The sequence below is a fragment of the Electrophorus electricus genome, chromosome 16 (assembly GCF_041902795.1).
Source record: "Electrophorus electricus isolate QZ-2024a chromosome 16, ASM4190279v1, whole genome shotgun sequence".
NCBI classification, from domain to species: Eukaryota; Metazoa; Chordata; class Actinopteri; order Gymnotiformes; family Gymnotidae; genus Electrophorus; species Electrophorus electricus.
In genome coordinates this window covers 13,569,436-13,585,873 of record NC_137512.1, presented here as the reverse complement: position 1 = coordinate 13,585,873, position 16,438 = coordinate 13,569,436, and the positions used below count along the sequence as shown (strand labels likewise).

Here is a 16,438-nt window from a genome sequence, read left to right as displayed (position 1 = left end):
TATTAGCAAACTCTTAATTTGAAATACGTATTTGAGGGAAACGCTGTAGATTAATTCCAATACAGCAAAATTCCTTTATTTCTTGCCTTTCAGTGCAATTTGGAATATGGTGATCTGTATTAGCACGTTTCGTTTTAATCGATGCAATTTCTTATAATAGTCTTTAGTTATTAACAGCTAATGTTTAGCCTTAGTAATATATCAGGAAGCGAAAGAACATCATATAATCAATTTAAAGGTCTGTGGCAGACAGAGGAAGTCTGTAAGGGCTTACTCTTCTAGAAATGGAATGACCCACAAACGTCTTGTTGCCGCGCCATATATGGATAACAGGAACCGGAATCCGATTGCACCGAATTGCAAACAAAAGTGCGTCACTTACAGTGCACTGCGGGACCATCTGTAGTGATATATTTGATAGTTAGGCACGATATCGCTAACAGTGACACTTTCATTTTTGCATTAAAGAACACTTTAACCTAGAATATGGTGAAGATTGCATTTAATTCTGCTTTGGCGCAGAAAGCGCTCGGAAAGGAAGCCCTCGTCTCAGAAAACGTAAGGTTTGTTGCTAGAGGCTGCTCGTGAGGGCATTTGGTAGGTTGCGCCGCAACGGCCTACCCGGCAGAACATATCGTTTTTATTTACGCTTTATTAGGCTACTTAAAACTGTATGTTTTTGTTTTTTGCTTATTCGGACGTGAATTTTGAAACATGCATTACAGCACGGAATTCGAGCCGAGTCAACCGCTGCATGGGTGCGATTCGAAAATCTGAGAGAATAAAGCCGTTTATGGGCATCCATTTTAAACTATAGCCAGCTGTTGTAGTGACGTGGGTTTGGTTGTCGCCGCTTTGCATTGTTTGTACGGACAGTGTCTGTTTATAACAACGATGTTGATCAAAATTGAACATGGGATCCAGTACAATGTTTTCAAATAATGTCTTCTGCAAGTCAGTGCATTGATGTTTGTACCAGAGACTGTTCTGGATATCTAACCTCTTCACTACTAACCAAAGGCTTGCATCCTTTTGAAACACGTAGGATCCGGAGACAGCCTCCGTGTACAGTAGCGAGAGCTCCACGGGTCGCTGTCTGCTCACCCTACTCGGCCTGGCCTTCATTTTGTCAGGCCTCATCGTTGGCGGTGCCTGTGTGTATAGGTACTTCACCCCCAAGGTGCGTCTAATTAGCTGACGAAGTGGTTATGTTGGTTTGTTACTTTAAATATTTAAATATGACTTACACTTTATTTCTCTCATTTGTACAAATGCATGTCATTTTTCTATGTAAACATTTGTGTGATTATGTAGATTATACACTTGTGCACATCTGAAATGGCACCCCCACACATTTATCCAGTTACAAGTCCTTTTCCTCAAATGTCATATAGAGACCTAAAAGCAGTTATGAAACATTTCAGTCTTTGAGTAAACTAGCATGGCATCAAGGACTGAAACTTGAGTTTTTTTGCCAGTTTTCACTTGCCTCCTTTACTCATACTTTTGTTTTGTCAGTATTTTAAAGCAACAGTTATTTGTGCCAGAAATATTTGACTAAAATCTGTGTTGCATTTGCTGAACACCCCTGTGTTTTTCCCCTTTGTGGTCAATAAGTGTGATGAGTGCAGCCTGCTTACAGTAATTTCATTTTTGTTCCCCCTCATGTACACAAGGGGGTGCCTGTGGGTTTGTTTGTAGTACTTGGACAAAAACTGGTGTCTGGTTTTGCCTTCCCCTTTTAAAGCAAAACCTGTGTCCTTCAGAATGTCCCACTCCTTCCAGATTAATTCCTCCTTTCACTTCCACATTTGGCTGGTGTCTTGGCTTCACTCGTGCATTGTCTGAGTTCTGCAGAAGCTCTACCATGGCTCCATGCAGTTCACTGAGGTCGATGGCGCCGACATGCCCGTGGAGGCCCGTGAGCCATACTACCTGCCCCGCATCGATGAAGACGTGGAGATCCGTGACAACGTAGCCATCATTAACGTCCCTGCTCCCCGTTTTGGGGAGGGAGACCCAGCTTACATCTTGCACGACTTTAAAAGGGTACTGGGGGGGTGTTCAGAATTGGGCAATGAATCGTCTTAAAGTGAAGAGTTTTGAGCCTGAACATGGTCATCACTGGACTGTGTTTACTGTGACCAGTGAATTATGTTGTGTACAGAAGCTGACCGCATACCTTGACCTCACCCTGAGGAGATGCTTCGTGATACCCCTCAACACGTCCGTGGTGATGCCCCCCCAGGATCTCCTGGATCTGTTCATGCAGCTCATGGTGTGTGTGGAAATTCAGCACCCTTAAGTCTCTCTATGCTGCTATGGACTGTTCATGGTGTCAGCTTGCATACTGAAGTGGTAGATAGTAAGATGTACATGAAGGGGGGTAATTCATAATTATTTGAGGCCTCAAAGCCATCAGGGTTGCAAAGTTCCTACAGGTTTTTAAAAACCTCATCTATTATGGGTAAAAGTCAAGCCTCATAAAATGTTTGCGTGACAGAATGGACACTATCAATTCGGAACCTTTCTGAGAGCACAATTGCAAGTATTGATGGTAACCAGCTCAGTGTGTTATTGGACTCCCTATAAATGATCTTGTTCATCATTTTGAGAGGTATTGCAACTTTAGCTGTGACTAATTTGAAAAATATGGGAATGCTTGTTTTATATTTTGTTACCTTTTGGTTTTCAAGATTGCATTAAAAATAGTGTCAGTGTTGACTTTTTTTTGTTGTATGTCTCATCAGTCTGGCTCATACAAGACTTACTTGGTGCATGAGGATCTGGTGGTGACTGAACGCATCGATGATCTTGCCCCTCTGGGCTATTACATATACAACCTGTGTGAGGGCAAAGCTACATACCGGATGCAGCGTCGCAGTGAAATTATGGGTAAATGCACATTGATCTCTTTGGATGGATTTGTGTGCCTGTGATCATTTCTTACTAATTCTAATCTAATTGTTATTGAACGTGTCTAACGCAGGCATCCAGAAGCGGTCAGTGGAGGAGTGCTTCAAAGTCCGCCACTTTGAGAACACATTTGTTATCGAAACCAAGATCTGCCAAGCCTGAGTGAGCAGAAAGTCAGGAGGGGACAGACATGACAGCTGGGTGGGGGTGGGGTCTCCTTCCTCTCCCATTCCCGGGGAGGGTGCAGTTAGGTGAAGGGAGGTTAGAGTTGGGGGGAGGGTTGAGAAGAAAGGGCCTGTCTTCCAGCTCCTGCTGTATCGCTTATCTTGGGGTGGTCTTTTATATTGCTGAGCAACAGCAGACTTTTCTCTTCTCCTGTTTAGGGCCTAGTGATGTAAATGTCCTAAAGCATTCCGCATAATTTCTTATACCTTTGTCACCATGTAACTTGATCCCCAGTACAGCGTGAGGGCTACCTTAGGCTTGTTTGCTGCACTGGTTTTCTTTCCCCTGTGCTAAATGTCCTTTAGTAAGGGTTAGTTATATCCTAAATACATTGTTCAGGAATGTGATGCATTTTGACCTCTTGTCTGTGCTTGCATTGTTTTGCAGATGTATTATTACCTAAGCACATTGATAAACCTTTGCTCTAGCCTTTGTGATTTTTACCAGAACCTTTCCTTTTCCTTGTCACCAGTGTACAAATGAGCATATGATGTCTACTACTCTTGACAAGCATATGCTTTTTATAACTCTTATCCTGGTTTTTTTTGTTTATTTTTGTTTAAATGTATTTAAGTAACTTCAGCGCGTCTGCTGGTCCAATGTCACCAGGTGCACTGTATGTAGCATTGCTTATGGAAGCTGTTTGCCGAAAAGCCTGTTTCCCTGCTGACGTATACGATTTAAAACAGCCAATAGACGTGGGTTCTCAAGGGCCAAACTGGCGCTATGAATGCTTCATACAAACTGTTGGGTCAGTTTAAGAATGTTTGATGTCTTCAAGGTTGTACATGAGCCTGTATGCTGTTTGGTGATTGGAGAATGTCAATGTCGAGTCTGTAAGCAGTTCGCTTGTCAGAGAGAAATCTTTCCCTGTGATGTTTTTGGCTCAGCAGTACACCGGGCTCTTTAGCTGGCAATGCATTCGCCCCTACTAGAGCAGATTTGGCCACAGAGCAGTTTGGCCTGGCCATGTCTACATCTGAGTCCCTCAGTCCCCGCTTGCTTCATCCCAGGGCTTGTATGTCACCAACTCCTGAGACTGGGGGTGTGTCAGAGATTGCTTACTGATTGGCTGCTCAGTGCTCAGACCCTCTGTTCATTTTTAATGTTTTGGAAAGACTTGTTGTGTCCTCCAGCAACAGGATGCTGCAATAAGAAGATAAAAATCTACCATTATTTTTTTTGGGGGGGGCTTGTCCTAATTTACTGAGATTTCAGAAGCCCTGAGTAATATGATTTAAGACCAGCACTCAAACAATAGACAGGTCCACATGAACATCTGCCTATGTAAAAGAGTGATTGCTCAGACCCTGTAAACATGCATTTGCTCGGCATTGCTATAAAGATTCCTGAAGCCATAGCTCATGCCTCTTCTGGTCAGGCTTTTTGTTAACTCCAGAATAAACCTATGGAGCATTGTCTGTTTTGGGATCTCCCATATCTCCCATGTTGTAAAACAAGTGAATGCAGATGTTGGGAAGCGCAGTAGTTTGACCTCTGATCAGAGAATGACAATCAACCCTAGGAGCTCTGTTTCTGTTCAGTTTCTGCTGATGCAGGAAGAAAGCAGGCCTAAAAGATTCTGGAATTAATTAAGGAAAGATGAACTACTGTTAATGTTAAACTGCTGACTAAATATGATTTTGTGCGTTGTCAAAAATAAATGCATTTCTTAAACGCATCACTTTTTTCATGGGTTATATTGTGTCTGCATTTTGTGTGTGTGTGTGTGTGTGTGTGTGTGTGAGAGAAATATTTGCAGTTTTGTTTTTTTTTAATTTTTTTTTTTTTTTTATTAGGTTGGTAATTTTGGTTCACCTTTTTAAAAATAAACCTCTAATTTTACATAGTTTTATATTGTTAATAAGCAGCACTACCCAGAAATGTTTTCCTGTGGCCAAAATGGAAATTTAAGGATCATAATTTTTGAAGCCACACCCCCAGGGTGTTTGTGTGTCTCAGTCTGCAGTCAGCTCATTCCTTCCATGGCTCCCTGCCCTGTGGGTGGAGTTCTGCAGGCCAGCCTTCTCTTTCAGGGTAATGGCACTGGAAAAGCAATGGCCACGGTGACAGGCCAGGGGCAGTGGTGGCACGTAACCAAGCTATTTCTTTAAAACAGTTTTTGATTTTGTTCTACCTACACAGGCAGGAAAAAAAGGTTTCTATGAAGAGATTTGTTTTTATTATTTATTTTTTACCACACCATGTGACAGGTTTCTGATGTCATACCAACCTTGTGAACCGTAAGTGATATAAATATCCTGATGATGCTTTAGCTACAGTGATTCAGGGGTAATTCTGCTGATGCCTGTAAAGTGTGATGGTTTTGATTGTGTTACAAAAGTAAATGCTGTATTCAAATTTTCTATTAAGAGTTTCCTCATTGTCATTCCACATCCACCTCATTTAAACCAGATATTAAAATCCAGTCAACCACATTTACAAATTGTATACATTTGGTGCTTTAGCAATTCAAGACATTCTGATATACACCTCGTCAGCCCTTACATTGGCAGAGAATAGCTTATTCTTTTGGCATTTACAGAATCTGTTAGTGCTTGTTGAGACTTAGGCATGGTTTGGTGTTTTTCATGAAATATTTTTTCTTACACTGTTGTTGCATGTTGTCAGTAAAAGTTATTTTTATGAGAGAGACCATTCTGAGTGTCTCAGAAATAACCAGCCTCATGAGGCCATGGCCAAGGAGACAAATACCTCACTTGGAAATCCGTTGATGAACATCTTTTATATAGAAAGATTACACATAAATTTCAGTAATTGAAATGTGTCATGACAGACTGAAGGACATTCAACTTACAAAATTATTCATTTTTATTTATTTGAGATTTATTTGGTGGGGGATGATTTTTATGTTAACATTGCAACATTCCCCAAATGCTTTTATGAATTATTATTTTTTAAAGATTATTTTTTAAAACAGGTATGTTAAGGACTAATTGTTCCATGCGCTTGGGCAACTCCTTGGCTGTAAATTATGAATTGCTACAAAATAAATGTTTTGTTTTTGATCATTGCATTCCTGTTTCCTTTCAAAATTATGTGCATTTGAAAGTGGTCTAACATCTGAATGAGGTGTACCTTTTAAAAAAGTCCATTTTAGAGGAGGTACTTCTGCAGTAAACTGTAACTTCTGCCCACATTTTCTATGAAATGTAATACCATCTCAGGCAGCAACACAGGTATAAGCCAATCACACCATACAAAATCTTCCACCTGTTTGTTCCTTTCTTTAAAAAATGTTTACTGATTATTTTTTTTCAATTTAGCTATGAGATATGAATTTACTGGGTATTTGCATTAAGCTGTGCTTAATTCATTGGTCAGAAGTCTTCAGTAGTATAATGTGTCATCTTATACTTAAATATGCACACATGAACAACAGATAATTCATGGCTCATTATTAGGGCTTCACCATGTTCGTTCATAAATATTCAGCGTTGACTGATCACAGTTTTACATGAACTCTGGCTCACAGTATATAGATTATTCACATTTCAAAATCTTCTCCATTGTGTGAATTAGGACATAATACACTCCTGATATGCAGGTAGTGGAGCGATATCTTTACTCCTCTTGTTCAGAGTGCAATGCTGTCGCTTCAGTTGTGGTACACGAGATCCTGCGCTGCATATGAAGGCTTTCCGCCAACTCCGGCCTTGAGAGACGCCGCTTGAATTCATCAGTGGTGAAGTAGTACATGACTGGGTCAAGGCAGGAGTTCAAGCTGGCCAGACACAAGGTGATAGGATGGGAGCGCTGTACGGCACTCCTGAATGTGCAGTTGACCCTATTAGATTTGGCTAGGAAGTCCAAAGGGAAAGTAATGTGATAAGGCATGAAACACACCAGAAAGACACAGGCACAGCTAAGCACCATCTTTAGGGCCTTGCGTTTTTCTCCGGCATCTTGCAGCACGCAGTTCTTCTCACGCAGGCTGGCAGCGGTTAACCACGTGCACGTGAGTACCACAGCTAGCGGCAGAACGAACCCTGTTAGCTCTGCCACCGTGACAAGTGTCACTCCGCTTCCTATGGTAAGGTTCATCATGGGCAGCTCTGAGAAGCAAGTATTTGGAGCTGAGGGATCCTTTCTCAGCAGGGGGAAAGGCAAGCAGCCGACGCACACGATGAACCAGCCTGCCGTGCACCAGCTGCGGTCCAAGCGCCTCTTCGTCATGCTGTACCGCAGCGGGTAGATAATGAGCAAGCAGCGTCTGACACTGATGCACACCAGGAAGTAGATGCTTGCATACATGTTGACATACTTCAGGTAGAAGCAGAACATGCAGAGAGTATGGCCGAATGGCCAGGATTTGTTCAGGTAGTAGTATATGCGCAAAGGTAATGACAGTACCTGCAGCAGGTCGGCAATGGCCAGGTTGATCATGAAGATCACAGCCTTCTTGGTCTCTTTCACGTATGCATGAAAGACCCAGAGTGCCAGCACATTACTGATCAGCCCTGGGACCAGGATTACTGTATAGATGACTGCATAGGTATAACGCTGATATTCTTTAATGTCTGAAACTGTTTCATTTTCACAAGTGAAACTGCTTTTATTCATTTTCCTCTCATTTGTCCAGATAGGAAACGTCTGCCCTGAAGCTCTGATAAACATCAGTCAGACACTTAGGTCATTCTGGAGCAATGATCAAAATCCAGATTTCCCCATTTCCAAGTATATTATTTGAGCTCATCTCTGCCAATGGTGCGGAATGTAGTCATGTGTTTCCATCAGGTTGTCATCAGGTTGTCATCTAGTGTGGACCTTCTCCCATAGGATGGAGAGAATGCAGCCTTCTTAATTTCCTAGGACAGTGGTGTTGTCTCTTTAGTGTATCCAGTTCTGAAAAGCAAAAAAGGATGGCAGATTGGAAACAGTGTGAGTGAATGTAAAAGGCACAAAGTTCATCTTGTTTAAAACATGTCATGCTCATGAACATTAATTTGCATTGCAGTACTAATGTGACAGGCTGGACCATTTATCTGCATCTACTTTGCATCTGTTTTCCTATTTTGGTAGTTAACACTTCATGTATGCATACAGTGAGCTTCAGACATGGCAAAGAGAATACTCTTGCTTACTCAAAGGTTTAGTACCCCATGAAACTTTATCTCTGGTGTCCAGACAGTAGCCTGATCAGAGAAACCTGCAGACACAACAGGACACTTCAATAAAACAAGGTGCTTGGAGCAAATTTGTACTCAATTTTAAGGTTGTTTTAAGGCACATTTCATCCTAGGTATTAATATTTGGATCTGAAGATAAAACAATTATGAGTTTCTTTAATATTGCGAGCTATAACAGAATGTTCAGTGTTTTTCTCATGAAAATGTAGACATAGCACATTAATGTTGGATAAACATTAAGTCCTACTTGATACTTAGCTCTACACCTTCCTACGCCAGTCTGTGGGCTAAAAATGTTCAAATAAGTGCATGCTGTCAAATACCCTTCACACCTCAGCATCCGGGACTTTCCACATTTTCAACCACCTGCACCATATTATTGCATGAACATGCAGTGCACGTGTCTAACAATGTACTCAGCAGTTGTTGTTATGGTGTAACTGTGTATTGTCACAATTGGGACCAAACTGTATAGTCAAGCAATTTTTATTTAAAAAGACCATTACATGAGCCTAAGGAGCAGAGTCTGGCCAGAATTTATTTGGGGGCATTTCTGTGCATAATCACTTTATTATTGTGTATAGGTAGCCCACTGCAGACTTTCATATTGGTTAAGTATCTGCTACTAATAAAAAGTATGTTGAACCTGCAACACACTTGAAATCACCACGCTTTTCATTTTGGTGTCTGACTGTGGGATCATACACAAACTAACATAAATCAGGGTGCTGTTAATAAAAGAAACTTTCTAGCAATAAGGATGCTGAAAGAAAGGAATATCAGTCAGAATTTAGAATCATTGCAATTGGAGACATGAAATCAATAGTTTTGAAGATCAGGGTGGAAGATATTGCAGGAATAATAATTGACAGCATTGACCAGGTGAGAAAATGGGGGAAAAAAAGTGATTTGTGGACTATTACAAGAAGATTGAAAATCAACCCTGAAAGAATTAATCACAAATGATCATCAAATCGATCGAGTTTACAACATACAAAATAATTAGACTGAAAATTTTAAAGACTACCCCGAAAGATGTAAGGCCAAACAGCAGGCCAAAAAGTGGAGAGATTTCTCAACATGGTTTAATGAGAGGTGAGATGATGAACATATTGTGCTAGGGTAGTGGAAAGATTCAGCTATGGAAAAAGAGGATAAAATTCTTCAGAAATGGTAATGCTGAGCACACCTCTGGGACAACAACAGTAGTATCTGAAAACCAGTTTATTGCTGATGAAATCAACAGTTTCAAAGTAAAGCACACTAAAGTGTGCATATAACTAAGTGTAGTTCCGTACACAAAGCATGACAGACGTATACCTTACAGGTCTACCTAATATTACATGTGGCCAGAAGTGAAATATACAGTTTTTCTTTCCTTTCCTGATATGCTGTACCATTTTCTATGAACACACACCCCAAAATATGCACAAATACATATATAGCACACAATTCCATGAGAGTATCAGACACTGAAGCCAAAAGCCATATTCTCTGCCATTTATATAAAACATTGTCTGACAATCCCATTAAATACATAACATGTTCAGGCAATAATTAAAGACTGGCATGATCAAAACATTACTATAGTTCTATAAAAAAAACTCTTAATGTAAGTGGCCATTGCAAGTAACACATTATGCGTGTGCAAGGGCCAATACCATAGATGAGCACAGAAACACATAAAAATGTTTTGTGATTGTACAAGGCACCAAACTGCTGTTGGCTGAAGCATATACAGTGAAAGCATATACAGAAGCATATACAGTGACTGAAGGTATGATTTTCATAGTCTTAAAGGTATTTGAATGTAATGGTTAAAATTTGTTTCTAATACCTATATAAATGGTCAATGTCTATATATAAATACAAAACAAAACAAAAAAATACCACATTAAAAATATAATAATAAAATAACAAATTAAATACCTCCTCAGCAATTAGTTTCCATTTAGAACTTTAAAACTTCACCCCAGAATTGTTCAGCTCACGTTAAGAATTTATTCAAGACTAATGGAAAAGCATCGTAGGTGACTGCCTCATGACGGTGGTTAAGAGAACACAAAGAACATGCAAAGCTGTGATAAAAGTAAAGGATAACCACTTTGATAAATCTAATATAAGTAAATATTTGTTTAAAACAGCATAATCACATATGTATTATTTAATTGTTTTCACACCTTTACTGTTTTTACTCTAGGCTAGTATGCAGTGTTAGCCCTGACCAAGTACAGGGTCAGTTACCACCTTCAGCATCCTCTGCACTGCTGGACAGCATGCCAGGAAACCTATAAACACCCCTGGCCCTATGTATTTTTCCTGATTTTGAATACAGAACTGGTCCCTGGAATGTTTCCATTGTAGCATCTGCTGGTTGGTTGCACCCACTTACTAGTGTATATCAGACTCAAAAAGTCCAAGGGCTTTTGCACATACTGGCCCCTTAGATCACGTCAGAGTCACAGCCTGTGTTAACGAACAAAGCCTCATCTTCTGCATCCCCAACACAACAGCATCTTAGGTCAGAACACTTGAGTTAAAATAAAGTCAAATAAACAATGTGTCAAGTCATTTTACACATTTATTCTTCTTTCAGAGAATGGTGAATCACCAGCAAATGTTTGTTTATTATCATATTATCTGGTTTCCTTGTAGCTTTGCTTCCTATCAAACTTGGCACTTCATATTCACACTAAGCTCTTTATTAGATGTTCCTTCCTTGTACACACACTCACTGCTTGGGTGTTTTTATATTTCATTGTCATTCTCATTTTCAGAGTAGCACACTGCTTAAATATCACTACGCTAAGTTATAAGAGAAACAAATTGCATGGGTTAAAGTTTGCACTCTTAACTAGCGAATATATTTAATACTAAAATAATGGCTAAAAACTTTAAACTTGGCACCATTTTTAAAAAATTACCATTCACCCCTTCAGGACTGTCAGATAGTTAGCTAGGTCTTAATTAGTAATTGATAATTTTGTAATCCAGCAGCTTGTGTAAACATATTCTTTTTAATACCCCAGTCTTGAAAGTCATGTCCCCAGTAGTAAACTTGCAAGTTTCTCAGGACAGGTACAATTGGTGAACCTTTGCTTTAATTTGCTTGGTTTAATCTATCTTGTTAATTTTGATGAACTCTCATCGTCAAATTGCACTTTATAGTAAGTGTAAGTCATTAACAAAAAGGTTTTGCTTATATACTTTTAGTGTTCTCTGCAGCACGAACAAATGTAAATATGGTTTGACAATGTCTTGGCAAATGTTTGTCTATACATCGACATAAGCATGCAGACCATGACAACTGGCACACATACACACACATCCTTTTATTCTTTCATTAAATTGGGTAATTAAAGTTTGTTTCTGATGCATTGATGGGATTGTTTGTTTACAGAATTAATAACCTCTGCTCAACACATTTCACCTCACCCATATTTCCCTATCAGTAACACATCATGTCACACCTATGGCCTAGTCAGGGGTTAGTTTCTGACTACAGGACTGCCAACTAGATGTTAGACAGCTGAACATTCTCAGTACACTGACATGGTAGTGACATGGTAGCAGGTGCTGTTCTGTTATAAGCATATCAGGCACAGCAGTATATGTGTCAGTGTCAGTGCTGGAATAAATCAAATGCTTATTTTATTTGCATATAATTTTTAAATTGTAAAATATTTCTTTTAAATATAAATACATTCAAATGTCTTTGTATTCATGTGATAAACAAACTTTGCACAATATTTGCACAAATCATATTGCATGCACATGCTATATGCCCTTACAAAATATAAGTGCCTTATTTGGAATGCAGAAGTCAAAGATCCTTGGATCTTTGATCCTTGGATCTGAATGCTAATGAGATATGAAGGTGAGAAATTATACACCCTCATTACTTTCACTGGATCCAAGTCAAATTGGACTTTTAGACATAGGAAAATAGTCCACAATGCAGAGGTACACACACTAAATAAATCCATGCAATCTAAAAGCAGGAAATCTTCTTTGCTTCTCCCAGTGTTGTTAACATTACAATTAAATCACTAATTATAAAAATGCATTAAAACAGCTTACTTCATTCTTTGGTACCTCAGAATAGTCTTGATTTCATATGCATTTCTAAATGCTCAGAAATTATATATATTTATCTTAGCACTTAAGCTCAAACATAAATTTAGTTTTTAAAGCCACCGTGTGTTTTAATTAATAGTTTAATTTTGAACTGCACTGTTTTCGAAATGGGCCTTAATGAAAACAGCTGGGGTTTTAAAAAAATAGGATTTCACTTATTTAAAACAAGAGCACACTTGGAAGTAATATGTGCCTTCTCATACAAATTTAGCTTTTGATTGTGATGGACATGTTTTGCAGGTTCTGGGAAACATCTTTGTTTGGATAGGTTTACTTAGTTGCTGCAGCTAAAGGCAGGATGTGGAGCAACACCTTTTAGACCCATATGAAACCTAGAACTCAGCTTATTAATTTCAGGCTTACTCACAAAGCTTATATCAACCATTCAAAACCAAATTTAAAATGAAACTTTCACCATATCATTACTTCCTTAGAGATTGCTCATGCAACTGGTGCATCCTTGTAGGTTTCATATGTAGCCTGTACTAACCATCCAACCAGTTGTTGCATCTATTATGTTTAATGCCAAGAGATTTCATCACATTGTCCTATCCACCCTTTTCTTTTTGAGTCGCACTGCAATTTGTCTAACACCAGTCAATGCTTCTTGCTGCCCTTTTTCAATAAAGAAATCCATATTATATGTCATATTTCATATGCCCATGAGGAACAAAAACATCAGCCAAACTTCAGATATGATGAGCTGGAGTTTAACAGGTCAGTGATTCCAAGTTTGATATTTCCTTTGCTCTGACACTGTGATCAAAGCTGGTAAGACTTTGCATTGGTTAAGGTGTATTCAAGCACTAAACCCTGACCAAACTCAGAACCCCATTTGATAATGGAATAATGGTATTTGGCTGCTTTATACCAGGACCAGAGTTTGGCCTCTTTGACTTGAGGTATCAGAATATGGAAGGATTTCATCTCTAATTAAAGACTTGTTATACCAAATGCATTCTTTATATAGGTAACTTTTTAAGCAGCTTTTTTTTTTTTTTTTATATCCTCACAATTTTTTTTTTCTTTCAAATTTAAGAGGCTTCACATATGTATCATATGATATGTACCAACAGGGACAAAACTGAGCTGAAAAGACATGTTCACAGAACTATTTCAGAAATGTAGAAAAAAACTGAGGGGCCATGATTTTTTTGTGGGGGCTTTGGCAAAGGAAAGTTTATCACAGAGTTTATGCCCTGTGAAAGACTCCCTCCCACACTGGCATTTCCCAAAACCTTTATAGCATAACCACAAAGCCTTATACATTTCTTTGAAATGTTTATGAGTTCTTTCAAAGAACCATTTACACCTTTTGAAAACATCTTTCACATTGTAGAAATAGGCCAAAATTATAAATGTATGACAATGCCAATATACACATATTTTTGTCTCTACACTCATTATCTTGAAACACATTTGTTGTAAAAAGGAAGAAGTATATGCGTAAACTTCCATCTACTGCTGGTTTACATAGTGGGCAGTAGATGACAGTTTAGATAAATTGTGTATCTGAAAACTTTGTTATCAGTGAGACACCTCAGTAACATTAAAGGATGTTGCAAAATATGGCCTCATCTATGAGAATCTTCCTGCTTTACCAGCATGGCTTATCTGGGCATTATTTATTTACTGTTCTTAGAAATTATTCATCATAATTGAGTATGGAGGTGTAACAGCTTTCCACTAGTGTTACAGCTCCATTTAGCTCCATTAAAAGCTCCAACAGCTTTTACAACCAACACACAAGCCTGCACACAGCAGTATGAAGTTAAGTCCTTACTCTTCACCCTAGTTTATCCTGGCTTTAGGCCTCACAACACAGTCAGCCTGAGATTTTCATATCTCCTCTCTCCAGTAAAAAGTACTTATGTATTCTCTCTCTCTCTCTCTCTCTCTCTCTCTCTCTCTCTCTCTCTCTCTCTCTCTCTCTCTCTCTCTCTCAAGTACATTACATGTGCTACATTTTGTCAGTCTCCTCCACCCTATGACCCAGAGGCGATGTTTGGTTTAGGAAACAGAGTTTTGCTCTTTCTCTAGCATCCCAGGAGAAGTGAGGCATCTGGGAGATGGTCATGAGCCCCCTGGGTGGGGGGTGGTGCTGGATGATGCTCCAGGGAATCTGGATAGCTCAACAGATAGAATGTGGGGAAAAGAGGAGCCACAAAACAAGCCAAGTACACACTCAGAGGAGCTGAGCTGCAGAACGGCATCAAAAACAAATCAATGTGAATGGCTGCCCTACCCCCATCCCCAGCTCCCATCCCCGACCCTTGAAACCACTGGGCTGCCGGACAGTTCTGAGAAGAGCTGAGCTCTCTCCCCTACATCTCAGCAATGGCAAAGTGAAATACAGTCGCATCTGCAAAAAAATCTTTGGCACGAGTTTCATGCATAACTGATCAAGACCTCTCTGGGAACTCCCTCCTTAACCATGCTACCTTTCTTGTGGGAGTCTGACACATGCAGTGGACAAATGAATCATCTCTCTTTCCATTTGTGATTCGATTTCCTATTCTTCAACTGTATCTTTTTTTTTTTTTTTTTTTTTTTTTTTTTTTTTTACCATGGAACATGGTATGGTTGTAAGGGGGTTTTTGATTACAGATTTAAGAAGCCTTTTTCAGTTTCCACAATTGTATGGTACACTATATGGGGAGGACTGGAAAGTCACTTTAACTTTGTAAGCACTGATTCATCTCTTATGGAGCTGACCTGGAAGTAGTAATAAATTTGTTTTAACTACACTGAAAATGTAGTTAAAATTAGTCAGTGTAGCATCTGTGATATGATGCCCTTATCAGGCTCCCCAGAGCTGGCATTTATCAACAGCAAAAACAAAGCCATTATTTACTTGCTGTATATCAGTGAGTTTGGGAGACTGGTTGGGTGTTCTGATGTTTAGCTATGAAAGTGATTACTTAAATCTGCTAAACAACTGCATTGTTCTAAAAAAGTAGAAATAAATTTAGCATTTTACCCCAAGCCCCCACACAAGGAGGGGGAGGGTCTTTTCTTTCCAAATTACTGCATCACAAGTAGTGGTGTGGTTGCTGGCCTGACATCTTGCCTGCTTCCATGATGATGACAGCACACAGGCTCTGCTGTTCCCATGATACCCTCCTGTTCAGCAGGACTAGAACAGTTAGGATTCTTCAGGTTTCAGAACTAAGCTGAGCTGTGAGTCCCTTGCCAGCCCTGGCCTCAGAGACAGCATTCAGCCCTCTGGCTTACACGTTTTAACCAATAACTGTTAAAATGTTTTTAAAAGATAATGTCTTACCTCATTTGTAATGTATCTCCTCTTTCCAAGGGCTTATGAGGGAATGCACTGAGAAGTGACATCTGCCCATATGATCACCACCAGTGTCAGTGTTAGATTACTGAAGCAGCCCAGTATGTCATTTTGTTTCTCTCTCATTCACTTTTCCTCATTCACATCAATTCGCTCAAGTCACTTTTGCTGTGAAGCCTTATTTCTGTCATAGGTTTCTCCTTTAAACTGTTTTGAGTGACCCCCTCTTTGTCCACAACCTTTTGCTTTCTGCTGCGCTGTGTTACCTCACATTTTCCTCGTTTATCACTTCTGATAGAGTTTCCTGTCTCACTGTGGGGGCGTGTACTGAGAGATGTGACGCTCGCTTGAGCTCGCCCACTTTGCTATTTCTTGATCCCTACTTCTTTTGTACGTGAAAGAGGACTTCTTGTGCATACCATGAGCATTTGGTTAACACATATTGCATTGGCTAATAAAAGAAATAGGCTAGCATAATCATTTTTAATCATGTTTATACATAATGATCCATATGACCAGTATTCACCAGGTGTATTTGTTTGCTTATTTTTGAATTATATTTACCAAAGTAAATCTGACAAATAAAGTAATATAATGAGTTGTTCTCCTGTACTACAGTGTACAATCTTAGACTGTGGTGTATTTTCCACTGGTAATTCCCCTCAACACATTCATTCCAAGACAGATTAATCTTCCACTAGCAAACCGGCCCTGA

The 16,438-nt window shown here is 39.4% G+C and overlaps 2 protein-coding genes across 3 annotated transcripts; one reads left to right on the top strand and one right to left on the bottom strand.

The window, feature by feature from the left end:
* Window positions 1–347: 347 nt before the first annotated feature.
* LOC113574181 (integral membrane protein 2A) lies at window positions 348–4,822 on the top strand. The gene is made up of 6 exons (XM_027004910.3): window positions 348–558; window positions 1,046–1,180; window positions 1,858–2,049; window positions 2,168–2,278; window positions 2,751–2,895; window positions 2,990–4,822. Exons 1-6 carry the CDS (start codon window positions 487–489, stop codon window positions 3,076–3,078), a joined length of 744 nt encoding a protein of 247 aa, XP_026860711.2. The 5' UTR covers window positions 348–486; the 3' UTR covers window positions 3,079–4,822.
* Window positions 4,823–5,388: 566 nt separating this feature from the next.
* Window positions 5,389–16,001, bottom strand: gpr174 (G protein-coupled receptor 174). 2 transcript variants are annotated; one of them, XM_027004956.3, is made up of 3 exons: window positions 15,712–16,001; window positions 8,247–8,311; window positions 5,389–8,007 (listed from the first exon to the last, which is right to left on the bottom strand). In XM_027004956.3, the coding sequence occupies exon 3, from the start codon at window positions 7,777–7,779 to the stop codon at window positions 6,727–6,729; it is 1,053 nt and encodes a 350-aa protein (XP_026860757.1). In that variant the 5' UTR covers window positions 7,780–8,007; window positions 8,247–8,311; window positions 15,712–16,001; the 3' UTR covers window positions 5,389–6,726. The 2 variants fall into 2 exon arrangements, with proteins under 2 accessions (XP_026860757.1, XP_026860760.1); XM_027004959.3 differs by lacking the exon at window positions 8,247–8,311.
* Between the last annotated feature and the right edge of the window lie 437 nt (window positions 16,002–16,438).